This window comes from Bidens hawaiensis, unplaced genomic scaffold (assembly GCF_021521415.1).
Source record: "Bidens hawaiensis isolate Kalapana, Puna unplaced genomic scaffold, B.hawaiensis_p1.1 tig00065335_1, whole genome shotgun sequence".
NCBI classification, from domain to species: domain Eukaryota; kingdom Viridiplantae; phylum Streptophyta; class Magnoliopsida; order Asterales; family Asteraceae; genus Bidens; species Bidens hawaiensis.
In genome coordinates, this window is record NW_027506577.1 from 59,693 (window position 1) to 80,703 (window position 21,011).

Consider the following 21,011-nt stretch of genomic DNA (forward strand, 5'->3'; position numbering starts at 1 on the left):
GCTTGTTGGAGCAGGAGCAGAACTAACGGCGCCGGCGGCAGCAGTTCCGCCAGCAGCTTGTGTGCCAGCTATAATTCCTATGAAAAAACCAAAGAGAAATGATTCATGACCTGATCTAAAAGAAAAACAAAAAAAGTCAGAAAATTAAAGCGCAATAAATACCTTGGCGCACCACCGTCCGCGAATTGAGCATCGCCATAAAGTCCATTTTCCCCCTTTTCGAGGGCAAAACAGGGGACTTCAAAGCAACCTTCGGCGCAGCCTCGGTACCTTGCTGCGCCTGAGGTTGAGCCACCAAGGTCGCCGGCTCTACAAACATTTGAGTGAGCAAAGATTCATTAATAACTCTATCGGAATCACGCTCATAAAACCACAAAATATAAACAAAGTATACCTGTTGGAGAAGAGGAAACAGCAGGCGCAGCGCCGCTTCCCTTGTCCGCCGCGCGAAGAGATGAGGTGGCAGCACCATACCTCGTGTGGACAGGAGGACTGCCCACACCTCGAGGCAAAGAAGACAAGGAAAACTTGAAGGTAAATCCCTTGGTTTTCTCAAGTCCCTTCGCTTGGGCAGGAGGAGGATTCTGGGCAACAGGGGCATCATTTTTCTTCTGCTTTTTACTGGCCCCTGCGCCAGTTTTGCCTTTAGCTTTGCGCTTGAGTTGTGGCGCCTCAGCTTCTTCCTCCTCCACCTCCTCTTCCGCAAGCTCCAACTCATAATTCTCGAGCGCATCTACAATACGTGCAACAGAAATGTTAACCAAATTTGGTATTCAAAAGGCATAAGCATAAGTACAAAGGCTTACCAGGCGCATCGCTGTCAAAGCAAAATCCCAAATCAACAGGGATGAACATATCATCGAAGCGATCGGGGATAGCAACTTCCCCAGCGCCCAGCGCGACAGAGCCACCCTCCATATGCTCATCATAGGCGGCGTGGACATATTCCTTGCTTACTGCATAATACAAGACAAATGATATCAGCAAAACGAATTATATTCGCGCAGAAATAATGCAATGAGCTAATAACTCACCTAAGCCATCAACTTGAATGACAGGCTCAGTCGCGCTGTCGGTCCACCTCTTGCTCATACCAACCCCCACCAGCGCCTCCTCGCAAATATTCTTGGCGGGGGATGGTTCAGCAATTAACTTGTTAACCCACGTGCCCGTGGGGTTCTTAAGAACATTCTCATCCGCGGGCGCAGAAGTGATCGCGCGCATGGTCATGCGGATGGGAATCACACCAGCCTTAATATAAAAAAATTTCTCAGACCAGTCATGAAGGCTTTTGAAGGAAACAGTGCAGCACTTAACCTTCTGACTGCGAGGTATGAATGAGAACCAAGAATCTTGGATTTTTGGCTTGTAAAAATATTGAAAGCGCCAAGGGGTGGGCTCCTCGCGCTGAGCTTTGCACATGAACTCAAAATGAGTCATGCGCACTAGTCCACAAGGATGGACTTGGGATATGTGAATCCCATAAAACTGAAGCAGCGCACCCATAAACCTTGTCATCGGGAGACGAAGGTTACAGTGAGTGAAAAAGTGACAGTATAAGGAGATATAGCCGGTGGGCGGATCCGCCGCCGCCGTTTGCCCAGCCGCCGGGAGCAGACAGCCGTACTCAGGGAGAAAACCCTGAGAGGCGATGAGATTGTCGAAATCAGACTGTTTCAGTTTGCAGGGAATCTCATCCCATCTTTTCACTGTTTTGCTCTTCCCCACCTCCTCCGACGAGGCCTCGGCAGCCCGTTTTCCCTTGCCGGTCTTCTTCAAAGTGGACATAACTAATGATTTTACACGGCGTTTGCTGGGGGAAATTGTGGTGTCTGGGTTATCAGACATACAACTGTGAATCAAACAGCGGTTACTTTAAGAACGGAAATCTGGAAGCAAAAGGCAAAGGCTCTTAATCGGAATGGAAATTGAAGGAGAAAGAGCTCTGAAATAACAATGAAGATGAAGAATAACAACTCAAAAGGCTTACTTTTATAGGCCCAGGAGAGAGAAAGAAACAGGTACTGATCAGAGTTCACGCGCCCCCACTCGCAGGTGCAAGCCAACATGAGCGCGACACGTGTTCCTGACACTGTGTAAGGAGACATGAAAGGTCACTGTAGCACCTCGAGCACACGAAAAGTCTGACACATGACGTCTCCATCTCTGATGCATGTCAGCACCAACCAACCACGTACATGGACGATTCATTTCAACCAAAAGGATAGAATTTCGCGCAACGCACATATGAAAAAAAAAAAAGAGAAAAGACAAACCCTATTAAAAGAGCAAACTGTTAAAGTCTAATATCTGTCTTACCTCGCTCGCGCGAGACAAGACACACATTAGACTGGGGGGGCTTGAAGAGGTATGCACCCGTCTTAACATCGAGCGGGGCGGGTTAACCCACAAGATATAGACAAGAGGCTTGAAATCAGGATGTCATGAAGGCACAAAGCCAAAACCTATGCGCATGGCGCATATCACATATGCTCACGCGTATCACATATGCTCACGCACCATATATGCTCATGCATATCACATCTGCGCATGGCGCATCTGCGCGTGGCGCATATCACATATGCTTACGCATCATATATGCTCACGCATATCACATCTGCGCGTGGCGCATCCGCGCGTGGCGCATATCACATATGCTCACGCATATTACATATGCTTGCGCATATCACATCTGCGCATGAAACATCTGCGCGTGAGAATAAAGAGAAGACCTCGCGCATCCCCAGGATAGGCGCATATCACACATGCACATAATCAACCTCGTCCTTATCCAAATCAAGATAAGGACAACCATGATTGTGCTCATCAGACAACCTTCCAGAAGGTATCCTTTAAGGAATAAAGAATATGCTGATGTTGACAGCTGCCAATGAAGGGTGGACAACTCAGCAAAACCCATGTGCTACCACGTGATTGCACATGGGTCAGGTGAAATACCTTGGTCAGAGAATAATCAATGAAAAAGCACCAGGTGTCCTAAGGACACGTGGCGCGAAGCAATAGGAGGAGGCCAAAAAGGCCCTAATTGGGTCTGAGCCCAATCATTGGAAACCCTAACCCTATAAATACCACACCACCTCCACAAGGGGAGGTAAGCAAGAAAGTACACTCAAAATCCTTACTCACTTTCAGATTATTATTATCTTCTCCTACAATATCTTATTCTCACACCGGAGGGTTACCCCAAAGAGGACCCCTCTGTCCCTTTCTGAGGGGTAAGTTCACGGTGTTGCTCGTTTTGTAGGTGGAAGAATTCATACTCCGGAAAACCATCGGTGATATAGCATACTCATTCCCGATGAAAGTTGATCGTCTACTAGCTAGTCGAACCATGTTTCTTCACTTTCCATATAACATTTGTTCTCATTTCACTTATTCTTCACAATCTCACCATGGGTTTACTTATGAGCTTCATGGGCAAAGGTAATCTTGAATTTTTTTTCTTATAAATTATTTCTTGATTTTGTGAAAAATATATGATGTTATTCGTGTTTTGCAGGTTTGCCAACCACCCAAATGTTGAGTCTGGTAATGGGCACACTATATAATAAATTCATGGAGAAAGAGATCAAATCTTTTGATGACTTTCATGTTGCTATCATAGACATGTTCAAGTAAGATTTTTGTACATTCGATTTCCTATGTCTTTACATGTGTTGGTGTCAATTCAAATAAACTTTGAATGCGGCACTATAAATGCTGCATTGCCCGGAAAACATTATGATGTTCCACCACCAAACAAAGTTCAGGTTAGACACTTCTTTACATATCTTTAATTATAACTAGGCTCGCAATCATAACTTTTTTTGATCCATTTTGATGATTATTAGGCTATGTGTTGTGAAATAACCAAGAGCTAGTTATCGTTCCGCGCCACTGTCACATAGGATAACTAGCCACCCGTTAATTTAAGCGTTGTAGGTTAACTAGCCATTACCTCATTAGAAAAACTGGCTTAGTGGAATGTGGAGTTTATTGATTGGTATACAATTAATTCATAGACCAAAAAGTAGGATTGTGGACGGCACCATTGCAGGGATGGCGAGGGTGGCCATGGCACCACTTGATGAATAGCCCAACATGATGTGGAGGGCGCCATCAAGCTCACATGGCATGTTTTTAAATACCTGAACTAGTAAAAAGACCATTAGCAAATACCTAAAATTAAAAAGATCAAGGAAATAAAAAAAATAGCTTAATAAAAATGCATCAGATAGATCGAACGAGTTGGTTAAATAATAGCCAAAAGGTGTTTTAGGTCAATACAGCCTAACTAGGAGTGTAAACGAACCAAACTGCTAGTGAACTACTCAAGAGGCTCGTGAAAAGCTCTAATTGAGCCAAACTTAGATGAGCTCAGACTCTAAAAACAAACCTTTTATTTAAACAAGCCCAAACCCAAGCTTTACTAATTATGCTCGAGCAAGCTCTCCAGCCATTCATTTATATTTTATATTTAGAATATTAAATATATATTTCTACAATTATTATGATATAAGAATATGATAAAAATAACTAAGTTATATATATCATGTTATATATAGAAAATATAAGCATAGCTACATAAAAAAATACTTAACTAATAAATTAATAATAAACAAGTTGAACTTAAACTCAAGCTCTTGTAAGTTGAACGAACTCGAGCTCCACTTGGCTCATTTTGACCAATTAACCAACTCATAATGCGACATCACCGTTTTGACCAATTATGGGTCCAACAGACCTATTTGCCACCTCTTTAGCTGGTTCTAGCAGTAACATAATGGGCTCATGTGTAATACAGGAAATTTTTGTGAAATGGGAAGAAGCTAAAGGGTCGGAAAAGAAGAAACTGTTCATCGACTTCATGAAAGCAAGCGTAAGCATGAGCAAATTTGACGACTCAGCTCTGATGACCGGACTAGTGACCCCACCAGCCGCCATGGCTGCAAAACGAGCAAGCGAAACCTTACCACAGTTAAAGATGATCAAAGTCATCCCTGACGTCATCTTCGTCCCGTCTGCAACTGTAATGGCTTTAATATCCGCTAAGCTCTCCAAGAAGATGTTCTTAGGAAATGCAGCATCATAATTGTAAAACCAAGAGTTAAAACCATAAACAATTTAAATTCCTCTTGCTTTCACATAATCAACAAAGATAAAAAAAACAAACCCTTTCAATTTGTAAAACCATGATATCAACTTTTTATTCACAAAAGCAGTGAATGTACAAGAAGATCCAAAACCTAACCAGAGGTCCTTCGGGTCCATAGGCTCGAACCGCTTTTGCGCCTGGTCCTAGCCGCTCTCTTTCTTGTGTTCATCGGGTTGGTTAACTTAGAAACCGACTTTATTTTTGTAGACGGTTGTTCATTTTGGCTAGAATCTTCAGAACCAGGAGCTGGAAGATTCTCTACCGGGTGAATCTTTACAGCCCCGGAATCTGTTTGTGGCTTTTTTGTTCTCCGGTTGTATATCAGAATTCCATCTGTACCCTTAAATAATAAAAACAGTGAGTTAAATTATTTACCGCCCAGGGGCAAAACAGTAAAATGTAAATTAGTAAAATATGTAAACAGTAGAAACTCACTCGTTTTCTTGAAGATTCAAGAGGCTGTTCTACAGGTTTATTTGCATCTTGCAGATGACTCGGACTCTGGTCGACAGCTGCATTTTCATCTTTGACCAAATCATCGGATTTGACCAGGTCGTCACTTGTGTTTAACTGAATTAGTTGAGATGATAATGAAGCAACTACAGATGGTCCTTCCATGTTTGGTGGATATTCCGGTTCCTTAACAGGATTATTGGACTCATGCAAGATTATTTCTTCAGTTGATAATATCCGTTCAGAATTTTCAGTCATTAACGTGTCGAGTTTGTTCTTCATTTCCGAAACTTGAGTCTGTGAAACTTCGATCTTCCAAAGTATTTGCTCTAATGAATAATCATCTCTGAATTCTAGAGATAATAATTCATCTGGAACCCTCAATTCATTAACCGTGTTTTTTGGAGAAGATGGACCTGCCAACAAAATATCCAATAAAAACCATAAATATAGCATAAAAACTACAATAATATTTGGAACAACGAGAAGAATTCTTGGTTACCGGGAGTAGTTTGATCATCGTCCATTATAGGACCATCATGAGACCTGCAAGTAGCTGTACCTGTAGCACATTAATTATTTATTAAAAAAAATTATCTATACAATTAATGAACCATTAAAACCTGAACCAGTTGCCCATCAATAGGCCTATAAATGAACCGCACGTTCAGTAAGCAGTTTGTTAGCCGTTCAATGGGGTGTCCGTTTATGTCGATCAAACATGAACAATTTTTTTTGTTTATTTAATTAAGCGAACGAACTTGAACACGAACGAACATGAGCCGTTCAATGAGTGTTTGTTTGTTTAATTTGTTTATGTCCGTTAGTTTACATTTGTTTAAGTTCGTTCGTTAATATACTCATTAAAAACTTTTGACCCATTAGAAAATAGTATAGTTTTAATAACATTTTCGGCCCAACAAATTGTTCTTCACAATAGTTTTAACTAATTTTAGTCCAGTAATGTTCATTTACGTTCGTGAACTGTTCGATTAGACTGTTAATTCGTTCGCTTAATTGTTCTCGTTCGATCATTTGTTCCATATTACACTTAAACAAAAGAATACGAGGATGTTTCGTTTGTGTATGTTCAGTTCGTTTATTAACCTACCCAACAAAGTAACTGAAAGAATAATTAAAGAGGGTATGTACCAAAATAGGACAATAAGTTATGTTGTGACATGTACGTTTCCGGGTCCAACTCATCATGCAGTTTCCTTATTTTTCTCTTCATAGGTTTCTCTCTTTGAGAGTCATGAAAAAAAGGCATTGACTTCGCACAACCGCCTTCTACCTCGAGGTTTTTGTATTTCAACCGTTTTGTTTGATTATGTTTCTCGATCTCTTTGTCATACATGTGAGCCATAGACTGAAATTTCTTAAACTGCAATTCGGCCCATTTACAACGCCACATAATCGGTTGTACAAATTTCCTCCAATGAGATGTCACCCTTTTCTTCCTGAAAATACATAGTCCAATGAATCAGAATATAGCACAAACTACAATTTATAGTTGCAGTTGGTATTAATTGATTTGCAAACGAAACACCTTATAGACTAAAATAAACAAAACTCTTCATAGCCAGTGGCTTAATGCTCTCATTAAACATAGCTTTGCCCTCACGTTACTTGTTTTCTCAATTAATATTTTTCTCATGGTAATTCTAAGCTAACGTGCAGCCAAAAAGAAAATCAACATTTTACATACTAATTTGTAAATATTCGTCTCAAATGGTCTTGAATCTTGAAACTACACCATCGTTCAAGATTAACAAGTTCACAAATACTCATGCTATTTGTTCATGGGCTGATCGAGATTAATGGTCGCGAGCACGAGCCTCAGAAATGGCTTCTTTAATAAACAAGCCTTAGCTTCACTTATCGAGCTAGAGCTGGTTTGTGGGCCTAAACAAGCCTATTACTTGTATTACTTATAATTAATACTTTATTTATATACTTATCATCATTATATATAAAATTATGATAAAATTAACTAAATATGTATTACGTTATATACAAATATTAAAATCAAACTACAAATAAAAATAAAAAATGTATATAAACAAACTAATAAATAATAAACGAGCCGAGCCTGAGCTTGAAAAACTACTAGCAAGCCGGCTTTATAAATAGAGCTGAGCTCCGCTCATTTATACCCCTAGTTTAAAATAGGTCATCCTAGTATATATAAGGTAAACAGAAGAAAACAACCCTGAAAGGAATGAGAAAAATAAAAGGCAACAAAAACCTAAAAATTTTGAGGTGAAAAAACAACAAATTTACGAATGTTCAATCACCAACAGGTAAAATAGTGTATTATTTATATGCATAACTGCATTGAGACCGCCTAAATATCACTGAAGAGCTAACCCAAGAATTAGGGAAGCCCAAACCATAAGACCAGAAGATAAATAAATGAGCCCAAGAAAAGACAAAACCAGTTCAAAGAGATACCTAGAAAGTCAGATAGTTATCAGTTAACGCATTTAACGTACCAACTACCCATCGTCACGTTTAAATCATAATCGTTCCTTTGTGCCGGAGGCATTAAATGCTCTAACACATGCACATTTAATAAATTGATGATCTTAACGCCAGGCGTCGAATCAACTCAACATCCCGTAAAAGGTTTATCGGGGAGATAAAGTCACAAGGATCATAACTAAGATGATATTCTGTCAATGGTAAAGTAGATCTATGTTTTCTATATATAAGCACATTTACGAAACTTCAATGCTCATTCAATGAAAACCAAGGAACACTCAATACTTGTAATATTTACTCCCAATCATTCTTCATCTTAATTCTCGCTCAAAGATATTCTCTTAAAGAGCCTCCTGCTCATCCCGTATGGTGTGATCCAAAGATACCCTAATTCCATCCTTTAGGTTTTTGGGTCTCAACAATCACTTTACTCAAAAACTTTATTAACATAAATAACTTTTGTAATCATACTTGACAAACTGACTATAAAATGTTTTATCTTCAGAAAAATGCGTGATTGACTGACTGGAGTCAACCCAATCTGGCCCATAGAAAAAATAACTTGTTTTGACACGAAAGCCAGCGCTTCTATAAATATGAGCTAAAGATAGCCCACCGTCTCTATGCAAGAGACAGTTTGCTACTACAACAATACATGACCAGTTCTCCATAATAACTACAACAACAAGAAAGAATGGAAGATAGAACGATACTTCATTAGAAAGATAAATTGCGGAATCGGAAGAATATAAGTTCATAAAGATCACAAGAATCGTCCCAGTAGCGTATGGAATATTATGGATTTATTTCCTACTCAGAAATTAGACTTATCATCGAAGGTAGTAGGGCAACCTTTAAGCCCTATCACAAGCTTACACATGACACGCGTTTTCGTCATTTCACACCATCCACCGCCCAAAATCTAAAATAAATCTGAACGGTGATATCAAATAAAATAACAAAACTGAAATAAAAAATAAAAAGGAAAAAAAAAACTAAAATCTTTAACAAGTTCAAAACAGAAATCTGAAATCAAACAAATTTAGCAGATGTCTTAATAACTTAGACGTCGCAGGAACCAAAGCATTAACAAAATTCAATAGTAAGGACCAAATCCACAATTTCTACATACACAACTATTTTAGTACTCCAAAATTATATCAATTTTGGAAGTCTCCGTATATCTCGTCTAGCAGAAACTATAGTATGCATAATTGCAGAGCGTGATTCCAGTATGCATATATTCACTTAAATAAAGATAATAATGAGACATTACCTCGTGGAAAGCAAATCCCCACGAAAATCCGACATAACTTCATTATCACTTTCCAGCTCACAGTCTCCAAAATCAGAAAGCGCGTTACTAAAAGAACTCGAAGACGCAGTAGCATCACCAGATTGAGGTTGACCTGAAGCACCCTCCTCATCATTTTTACTCTTTGATACGTCAACCTCTTGCTCATTTAACAAAACATGCTTACTGTCACTTTTCATGTTTTTATCTTTTCCCATTGAAACAAAACCTGTATGGCGTTTACTAGTTGAGGCTTCCTGTGTAGTTCTTCTTTCCTTAAGATCCAAAACAGGACCCATGCTATAATATTACACAACTGAGATCATACTTATGTTATGACTTATGAACGTATTCGGTATTCCAAATAATAACTTAATAAAATTATTCACCTGCATTCAAAAAACATCATAAAATGTAAAATTCTAAACCTAATGGATCAAATTTTGTATGCACAATAAAGCATGTTAATTTCATGTTGCAAACTGCTTAAGATTCAAAAAAGAATGAACATTTCGCCTTAAACCATTAAAGGGTATATTCTTAATAAATCAGAACATAATAATATAAACTAAAAAATAAAAATTTGCACCAGGTTAAAGTGTTACACATCACAAGCCCTAATTACAAAATTAGGGCTTCAAATGAACACAAGGGCATCCAAGATTAGGGCTTTTACATCTAAACAACACTTAATTACATAATTCACCTGTAGAGAATAACGATAATCAAATTAATTTGATCAATTAATCAAAATTAGGGTTTTTTACATGTAATCTTGATTTTTAAAATTGAGTGGAAGAAATGAGAGAGAATGGTATGTGGGTATGCTTACTTGGTCTCCGGCGAGTAGTATGCGGTGGTGATTGGTGTGGATTTTGAAGATTGAGAATTTGTGTGAACGAATTCGGTCAAGAAAATCATTGACTGAGAATTTCAAGGAGAGAGATGAGGAAGAAATATTTATCTTCTTTTTTCTTTTTTTTCCATTTTTTACCTTTTTAATTGATATTTATTATTATTACTTTTTGTCGTTTGAAATGTCAAAAGAAAATAGAATGGGTTTATAAACGTTTCCTAATTTAAAAGATTTTCTTGATTATGTTATTAATGATCATTAATTAAATGCTTCTAATTTGAAATAAAATTAAACGAAAAAAGGTTTTAGGTGTGTAGCCGGTGTTACTGACATTGTTTATCTACTTTGGCTCGATTAAGATGTCTCCCACTTTAATCGATCAGTGGTAGCTAAAAATCACATGTACATGAGCCGACTCTCGTAGTATCACATTTACTTCATGTATTCTTGATTAAGCGTATGTTTTGTTTATGAAAATCAACACGCACACAAACAAGACTCGTGTATTAATGTAATATTAGTATATTAGATGTCTTTAGAATCTTCAGACGAAGAGAAAACAAAAACAACTATATAGGGTTTAGATCTACAGCATTTGAAAAACATTGGTAAGCAAAATGATTTCACTAAGGGCATCCATGCCAAGAAACTGAAACTCAAGAAAGAGTTAGTCTTTAAACATGTTTATGTCAAGATGTTGTAGAAAGCTCTAAGAACAACTATGAAACCTACTTAGAATATGTTTGCAAGGATTAGGAAGAAATGAAGAATACACAAATGATGAAGAACATGCATCTAATACACGCATATTCTTGGATATTAATAGTTGTTCTTAACCCTCAAAATATCACATGCTGGTCTTAATCTCTTTACTGCTTTGTCAAACATATGTTATTATTTATGTCGAGCATATTGTTTTCCAATGCTAAAACCCCACAAAAGAAGAGAGACTCAATAGAGGTAAAGGTGGTATTAGAGATCTATGCTGTGTTCACATAATCCTTACGTTTAAAGTTAAGTATTGAAGAGTAATATATGAGGAAACCACAAAGTGAGGAGATCACAATACATGAATAACATTGACACATGGTCCTAATATGATCAAGTTATCCTACAAAGTGAGACAACAATGAGAATAGTGAAAAAGAATTATAGTCATAAAAAACCCCTCAAAAATAATAAAAATTTATTTAAAAAAATCATAACTCAAAATAAAAAAAATAAAAAAGTAAAAAAATAAAAATAATTTCCCCGTATTTTCTCGTTCTAAAAAAAAGACGCGGTATTGAGAAAAAATATCATTGTGTTTTTTGTTTATTTTTGTCATTGATTGTGTTTTTTTTCTTGACATTGTACCTTTTTTTCTTTTGATATTGTGTTATATTACTCAACATTATGTTATATTTTGCTTGGCATTGTGTTTTATTTTACACTCTGTTGTGTCTTTTTTATTTATCATTGTGTTGTTTGTTTATTTTCGTTAGTGTGTGTTTTTCTCGACATTGTATCTTTTTCATCTTTTTTTTTAACGAGAAAAACGTGAGAAACATTTAGTTTTTTTAATTTCTTTTTATTTTGATTTATATTTGAAGTTATGGTTTTTTATTGTTTTTTTTATTTTATGTTTGAAGAATTTTTTTGAAGCTATGATTGTGATTAAAAATACACATGCTTTACAATTCATATAGGATCATTATAGGTTGGTTATCTCTTGCTCTTTTTATTTTTTCTTTTTAATCTTATCAATATTAAAATTGTTGAGAGGTTAAGGTCGCAGATTTTGAAAGTTCTGAAAGACATAAAAACGAAAGTTTATATTTGGGGTCTCATTCTCGATTTATTGTCATCTAGTTTTCTATTTCACAACCTCACTATACATATGACAGTGTCGTATGAATTTACGTGTATCAATCTCATTAGATTACGTGACACTACTTATTTAATCAACAACGACAAATGTCATTTCTTATTCACAAGTAAACCGAGTGGAGCATTAAGAAAGTGTGAAAAAGTCGCACTTTAGTTGTTTGGTAAAACAAATTTAACAAACATGCATGCACTTTTTGAGTTTGTTTCATATGCTTTATGATTTTAGTTTCCTTCTCATCAGGCACATTTTACTTAATCAAATGGACTAATTTAAAAATGTGAAGTCGTGTAATTATGTCATTATGATCATTGGTTAGACATTAGAAAGATTAAAACAAAATTTTACTTCCTATATAAACATAGTTATTATAAATGGACCTTTATATTTGACATCTTATAATAATTATTATTTCTTTAAACAATGATAATTGACATTTTATGATTTAAGTTATTTATATTCATCACTTCATCAAATGATATTAAGTTTAGATTTTACATTGCTACTCATATTTAAATGCGCAATTAATTTTGTTATGTGACTCTTAAGAATCTTGTATCAATAAAAACAATGTGTTATATGTTATGTTTTGAGCATATAAATTCAACAAAGGTAGCATAGGAAAATCTCCATACATAATTTATCTAAGTGAATTTGAAAGTAGGGTTAGGTTATAATATAAAGTATGGTTTTTGTAGGAAGGATAAGAAGGACTCTGGTTTATTGATTTTGAAAATAGATGGTAGAGATTAGTTTAAAAGTGAAATCAAGTGTTAAATAAGAGGAAGGTCATAATAGGGATAACAAATTTATTGATTTTCTCTTTCTACATACAAGACACATGTCAATTCCTTCATTATTTTAAAACATCCGTAACTTTTTTATACGATATTTAAAAAAAATCACCATAATAACGAGTGTTTTTTTTATCTTTTATATAAGTACCATATTGCTATATGAAAAAAATAGTGAGTTTTTTTTTACAAATTGTGTTTTACAAAATTGTATTTTTATCAAACTGTGTTATACAGTTATATTTTTCATTGTGTTTTTCCATTGTGATTTTTACATTGTGTTTTTTCATAATGTTTTTCCATTGTGTTTTTTCTGGCGATAACTATTTTTCGGTGACTTTCCGACAAAAATTCCAGACGACTTTCCGGCCAAAAAAGTTTCGACGGCTTTTCCGGTGAAAATTCCGACGACTTTTCGGTGAGAATTTCCGGCAACTTTCCGGTGAAAATTTCCAGACGACTTTCTGGCCAAAAAAGTTCCAACGACTTTTCCGGTTAAAATTTCGACGACTTTTCGGTGAGAATTTCCGGCATATTTCCGGTGAAATTTCTGACGGAATTTTCCGGCAACTTTTCCGAAGAGGTGGTGGCGGTGGGTGATGATTGTGGTGCGGTGGAGTGGTGGTCGTTGTAGGGAAGTGTAAGTGAGTTTTGTGATTAATTTAAGTGGGTTTTGAGGTTAAATTAAGTTGGTTTTGAGATTAAATTTGCAGACCAAAATGCTGTCACACCCCAACCTATGGCGAAATGACGGGGCGAACTATTAGTTCACAACTCACAAGTAGGGATGGCAATGAAACCCGAACCCGATGGGTACACCCAAAACCCGACATAAATGGGGCGGGTAATACCCGACCCATTAGGGTATAGGACTGGTTTGGGATTAGTTTTTGAAATTTTTCGCGGGTTTTGGACGGGTTTGGGATTTGTAATATACCCGATTACCCGACCCGATTACCCGATAACATTAACCCATTTACCCGATTATATACCCGATGTACACGACATAACTTTTCTATATTTATATATAGTATACTTTAAATATATTATTTGTTGAAACTTGTTATAGCAATTATTTGAAACATTTTACTTTATGATAATCATTATTCGTAATTGATTAGTTATATTTTGTCAAAATTTGATGGGTTTTGGGCCGGATATACCTAATGGGTATTTTGACAAAACCCGATTAGAGACCCGAAACCCGATGGGAAAACCCGAAACCCAACGGGTAATTACCCGATTAAAACCCGACGGGTTTGGGACAAGCTTTTATAATCGGGTTTGGGTTTGGGAATGGCTAAACCCGACCCGAACTCGACCCATTGTCATCCCTACTCACAAGACACTATCATACAATAATTTATGACAATATATAACATTACTTTATTAAATTCAAATCAAATACACATTTCATCCAAAGAAATTACAGTACAAGAATATAAACAAAAAACAATACAATTATCTCTTTAATCTATATATACTATTAAAAAAAATTCATTTTGATTCATTCTTATTGGTTAATTTTACTAAATTCCAAAAATGATAAGCCATCATAGAATTTGTTACTAATAAAATAATTCAAAATTAAAATCATAATAATTATTTAATCTATATAATAAATACTATTCAAGACATTCTTTTTGGCTCATTCCTATTGATTGATTTTACTATATTCTAAAAATAATAAGCTTTCATAGAATTTATTACTAATAAAATAATTCAAAATTAAAATCATGATAATCATTTAATTGAATGTGTTTTCTCCTAGACAGCCAATTATGGACCCGTATAAGTTTCATAACCCTAATTTTCATTCCTTTCTCGTCAACTCACTGTTTGCGAATCACACCATTTTCAAATTATCTTATTTGAATATGTATCTTTCCCTCGATTTAACATGTTTCGTGTCTACAATGATATCAAGTTCTTGGTGTTTTTGAAGAGTTTAGAATCGATAAATTAGAATCACTGGTTGGACTAATATAAGCAGAAGCTATTGTTTCTTATCTGGAGGTAATCATAATCTTTCCTCTCAATATACTTTTGCATTAATTTTGCCTAAAGCTTGACCTTTTCTGTTAATAACATTTTTGTTTGGTATCTGTACATACTGAATTAACTGCATTTGCAAATGAATTTTAAATTAAAATTGAACTAATTTTCTTATCATTTGCTAATTTTGCTTCGCAATTGAGGCTTTAGATGTAGCAGATGATAAATTGATATTCTCCACTGATGAGTCACTTATGCTCCAATAAATTGTTCTATTCTTGCTCATTTTGTTAGTAAATTATCATACATTAAGCACGCGCACCTATGCTGCAAAATCAAAATTAAAATTTGGAGATCAGAAGGAAAAGAATACACAGTATATGGCAAATTAAGAATTCCCATGGACGGAAATTCCCAAGATAACGAATTTGGGTCAAAACTAGTTGTTTTAGATTGTAGTATAAACTTAAAAGGCAAATTCATTAATGATGCATTCTTAATTTTTATGTTACTTTAAACAAGCGGGTCGGGCTGGATGGAGTAACATGCCAAATTAGATTCGGGTCAAAATGGGTAATAATGATCATAATGAGTTCGGGTTGAAACGAGTTGTTTAAAAAACTATTAAATCAGAATAAGTCAAAAGAGCTAAATTTATTTAATGAGTAGGATATGATGGGTCGGTTTTAGTGTGTATCAATTACATAATATAGACCAAGTGTATAGAAGTCGTAACATATGCTATTTACATACGGGCTAGGTAAGGCTCATATTAAATAAATATATAGGATTATTTTTCATAACAAATTAATTATTTAAAATAAAACAATCTATTTTATGAAAAATTGAAAATGTTTAAGTGAATGAAACAAAATAAGGAGCCCTTATATATATATATTGTCAAATGGTGTTATATTCACTAAAATGCATTTTTATATGTAAGTTAAGAACAAACATAACATTTTATTTAAGATTATTTGACACAAATACAAAATTTACAAATTGTTCAAATATATAAGCACATATATATATACAACTGACACCTTCAGATAAAAAAGCTTCTGTATAAGCTTTAGAGAAGACAGTTTCCTGTTGTAGTTTGGTTTTGCAATAATCATCAACAAAAGTCTATGCCAGTCTCTAGCAAGAGTTGGTATACTTAAAAGACCTGTTTTACACATGGTCAATTTTATGTAGATTTATCAAGAGTGAAGAGTAGAGACGAACAAAAAATAAATACTTATTTTAGATAAGTAAGAGAAAGTTGCAAACAAAGCAAAAAATATTGTTTAGTAAAAATTTGTAGCTTTTGACGTTTATGTTTTAAAGTATAAAATTTTGTTTGTAAACATTCTACTATGTGATGTCATTTTTAGTAAGTCCATGTTTTTCAATATTACGTTTTCGTTTGAATATGACTTACAATTATAAATTATATTGTTGTCTCAAATACATATTAAAAAAATGTTGTCGTTTGAAATTATATATACGTTTAATTAGACGGTTTTTTATATTTCTGCACGTGTAATACATGGGTTAATAACCTGGTTTAATAACCTAAAATCTTATAACTAAATGTTTTCGTTAACTATCAATCATCTAATATAGCACCTACAATATGCATAAAAATAATATATTTTGTCAACAATATGTTGAGTGAGATAACCACCAATTTGATATATACTAATAAAAAACAAACAAACCATATGCGCTAATGTGAGTAGTACAATCGATGTAACAAGTAGGTGTCGTTTGATCATTGTCATGCGAATCGGGCTTTGGCTACTAAGACGGCATATGATTATACTTAATGAGAAAAACTGTGATGGACCTCTCATAAAATAAACAATTAATACACATTGCAAACAACAATTAATTTGCATACAACACAATAATCATTACATGATTTGTGATTTAAATTGAGATTTGATGTAAACAAATGGATTTTGGTACACATATTGTCCCCAAAGCGAAATATGGAAAAATGGGGGTAGTGTTTAGCTCACCTTAGCAATTAAAGCAATCGAGAGATAATAAAATATTTAATAAAATAGATGCTGATCCAAATTCAACCAAAAATTCCTACAAATTACAGTAGATAATATTAATAAAGTCGAACATTTAGCCGCCAGAATCGCATCAAACGGATATCTAGAACTCAAGATATGGGGTTTTTAATATTTAAGCGAGTTGGTACTATTCAGAATCCGAACTTCGAATCTAAAGTCGGATTTTGACCAGTACACTCAAAATTTCGTGGTGAATAAAAAAGTCTTCTGGCGTGAAAACTAGTTTTGACCAGAAGATAGAGTAATCGAATTGTCAAAGGAGTTGACTATTATGCCCTTAAACGAGTCGGGATCAAATTGACCACCGAAACTCCCTCAATCACTGAAATTGATTGAGGGGTTTTGCTTATGAGATGAAAACCTATGGTTTTAATGGAGACAACTTACCTAGAGAATGAATGGAACAAGGAGAAACTCAAGGTCAACGGGTATTGGGACTTGAAAGTCAAACAGAAAGGTGAAAGCTTAGATAAAACTTGAAGAATTCAACAATGATGGAAAGGGAATTCATGTATAACAAAGGAGACGGCTGAAAGGTAGTAGTTTTAGGGTTTAATGAGATGTTTTGCTTAAATAGAACATCTTATAATCGTTTATTAGGCAATTAACTCGTTTAAGTAATAGAATATTCGTTTAATGACGAAATCAACTCATTTAAAATATAAAATTCATTTTTACAAAAGATTAAATGAATATGGACATGAAACGGGGTCAAGTGGGTTTCTTCTAGCTCAATACATGCGATTTAGGCCCAAAATAGCCCGATTTTGCATTAAAAACGAACAAAAAACAACTAAAACCATACAGTTACAGAAAGGGGCTCTAGGCATCACGCGTCCAGCATAGGAGAATCTCCGCACATCGCGCGGTGCGGAATATTTTTCAAAAATTTTCAAAATTGACAAGTTTGGTCCCTAAAGTTTATTAAATACCATTTTTAACCCTTTTAAGCGATTTTAAATGTTCTTAATCATTGTATGACGAGTTTGAAAGTTACAAGGGTATAAACTAAGTTTAATAAAGTTTAATACTAATAAATACAAGATTTAAATAATCCGAAAAGTCTGAATTACATTCCCAAGTCGGGTTAAATATAAACGAATACAAATACGAAAAATCCAAGATGTTACAGTCCCCCCCCTGGGAATTTCGTTTCGAAATTAGAGAAAACTGGAACTGAAATAGTATAATTTAATTTTAAGGAAAAACATTTTAAATAAAATTTAAAATTTTAACATAACATGGAACATGGTCGAGAGAGAAAATGTAATTTTACGTTTACATTTTTTATTAACTTTAATTGTAAACCATGCGTGTGTGTGTGTGTGCACTTGTCACACTGATACCCAGAATTAAATTATCTCAACGCGTGATAGGTCTTAGACTGATTAAGTTTGAGTTCATCGGATAACTCAAAAAAAGTGGGGAACCTGCTTAAACGAAGTTAGATTTAACTCATTCTAGCGGCGGTTGGAACCGTTACTATTTCCGATAATACACTGATAATGATACCGTTATTGTTTAGCCGATATCGGTTTCGTTCGTCACGATACTGATATGCACCAACATTTGATATAACCTACATATTTGAACAATGTGGCCTATTAACATATTTCAAATACAATTTTGTTTTCAACAAAATTTATAACGGAACGTAAAGAAAATAAAGTAACATAGCGGCCTACTAATTTTTTTTTCGTTTCAATAATAGGTAACGAATAAAAGTTATTGAAGAAATTTAAACTAGTAAATGATTAAGTGGATTAAAGATGTATATTATATATAGTGTAGGGGTGTAATTGTAACTTATAAAAAACCATAAAATATGCAAACACAATTATTAAACCTATATAAACATAGTGATATTTATGAGTGACAACTATTCATCGTTTACCCATTGTATATACAAATAATTAATAACTATTACTGTACAGTAATAGGGAAATATTAAAATACAAAGGGAGACAAAAATGAGAAGTGTGAAAAGAATTTGTGGTCACACAAAAAACCCTAAAAAATTCCAAAAAAAAATAATAAAAAAATCATAACTCAAAATATAAATAAAAAAAAATGTTTCCTTGGTCATTCTCGTTAAAAAAAACGTCGAAAAGACGCAATGCAGAGATAAAAGACAATAAATCGCAAAATATAACACAATGCCGAACAAAATATAACACACTGTTGAGTAATATAACACAATATCAAGAAAAAAAGACACAATGTCAAGGAAAAAAAAGGCACAATCAATTATGAAAATAAACACAAAACACAACGATAAACAAAAAGACTCAATGATCATTTTCCCTCAACATTGTGTTTTTTTTAAGAATTAGGAAGACGGTGGAAACATTTTTGTGTTTTTACCTTTTTTGTTTTTTATTAAATTTTGAGTTATGATTTTTTATTTATTATTTTTTAATTTTTTTGAAAGGTTTTTTTGTGTGACTATAAATCTTTCTCATAATTCTTATTTTTGTCTCTATTTGTAGAATAACTTGACTCTATAGTAATAATATCTATGATAATTATAATATAATACGAAATTATTATACAATTATAATACACATAATTGTATTATAATGATTATAATTATATACAATTATAATATACAATTATAATAAATTAGTACTATTCAACATTTTAATATATTTTATTAATTAGTACAACAACTAAGTCATTAGCTATAATTCCATAAATAAAAATAATGGTTTTTATTTTTTTTATTTTATTTTTTTCAACTAATTAAAATATTTAACAAACTATATGTTTAAACACTAAACTTAGGCAAATGTCGGCTTTACATGTTTTATTTATCTGTTAAACGATTTTCTTAAACTTTGCTTTTATATTTTTTATAGTTCGTTTTTACAATGACCAAAACTTTTTTCATAATTTAAAAATATCCCATTGTCGCATAGTTTTATATCCGCGTTTCAACGTTTGACACCTCGCCTTTAAAATAATTTTTTTTGGTTTACTAATTTATGTTTACGAATTTGTGTTGGTACCGTGTTGGTTTTTTCGGTTCTGCATATGATAATTTGTTTTATTTTGGCATTGACTGATTTATTTCTTTTGTTTAGTTTCAATGTTGTAACTTGATACAAACTGACTTTGCGTTGACTTGCAACGAGTTTATGGTTTAATATTTTTACTTATGTTTCTTTGTTCGATTTAACGGTCCCGTCGCGAAGCACGGTATCCTAAATCCTAGTATGTTAAAATTCTAGTTACATAATTATTTATGTGATTATGTGATTGTGATTGACTATGTGATTTTAATTATATGATTGTTATTATATTTGACTTGATTTTAATTTTGAATTAATAACTTTGGATTGTATTATGATTTTGAATTAGTAACTTAATTTATTATTTTTTGGGTTGGTAATAACTTTGGACTACGTATGTGTAAACAAGTCAAATTGTTCTTAAATTATTTGAGATCGACTTGTTAAAAGTTTGAATTGAGTTGAGCTTAAACGTGCTTGTTCTCGAGCCGAAATCAAGGCTAAAAGAAAGCTTATTTAACAAATAAGCCAAGCTCGAGCCGGCTCGTAAAACCGCTTACATAATATATTAAATATATAAATATATAATAATTAGAAAATGTTAAAGTTATGACTAAAATAACAAACTAAAACAAATCATATATGAAATGAGTTTTAATTATAAAAATAGTTGCTTTTAACTCGCACGTTGTGGTGGGGACGTAGCGAGAACTTGGTCAGCGTCAGTTAAACTTGCGCGTTGCGTCGGGGACGTGGCGAGAATTCAGTTTGTATTAGTTAAACTCGTGCGTTGTGACGGAGGCGTGATGGGAAGTTGGTTGGTATTGGTTTGGTTCGTTGTGGTAATAATCTTTTTTAAAAACATAAGAATATTATTATGGAAACTCTCTTTCTCATAAAGAGCTTCCGTTTTTTTTCTTTTTTTTATGTGTGATGGAGTTTCTTACTTTCTTAACATAAGATGTTTTATTTTTCTATCTTATTTTTCTCATTACTTGTTTTTGAGATTATTTTTATTCTCTTATCTTTCAAA

At 33.9% G+C, this 21,011-nt stretch overlaps 2 protein-coding genes across 3 annotated transcripts; one reads left to right on the top strand and one right to left on the bottom strand.

The window, feature by feature from the left end:
- The first annotated feature begins 3,662 nt into the window (after positions 1-3,662).
- On the top strand, positions 3,663-5,123 carry LOC143618212 (uncharacterized). The gene is made up of 2 exons (XM_077090509.1): positions 3,663-3,770; positions 4,805-5,123. The coding sequence occupies exons 1-2, from the start codon at positions 3,663-3,665 to the stop codon at positions 5,090-5,092; spliced, it is 396 nt and encodes a 131-aa protein (XP_076946624.1). The 3' UTR covers positions 5,093-5,123.
- A 121-nt stretch (positions 5,124-5,244) lies between these two features.
- Positions 5,245-10,268, bottom strand: LOC143618211 (uncharacterized). Of its 2 annotated transcripts, none has more exons than XM_077090507.1 (6): positions 10,219-10,268; positions 9,369-9,775; positions 6,761-7,068; positions 6,111-6,164; positions 5,591-6,024; positions 5,245-5,495 (listed from the first exon to the last, which is right to left on the bottom strand). In XM_077090507.1, exons 2-6 carry the CDS (start codon positions 9,683-9,685, stop codon positions 5,247-5,249), a joined length of 1,362 nt encoding a protein of 453 aa, XP_076946622.1. In that variant the 5' UTR covers positions 9,686-9,775; positions 10,219-10,268; the 3' UTR covers positions 5,245-5,246. The 2 variants fall into 2 exon arrangements, with proteins under 2 accessions (XP_076946622.1, XP_076946623.1); XM_077090508.1 differs by having other exon boundaries at positions 5,398-5,488.
- Between the last annotated feature and the right edge of the window lie 10,743 nt (positions 10,269-21,011).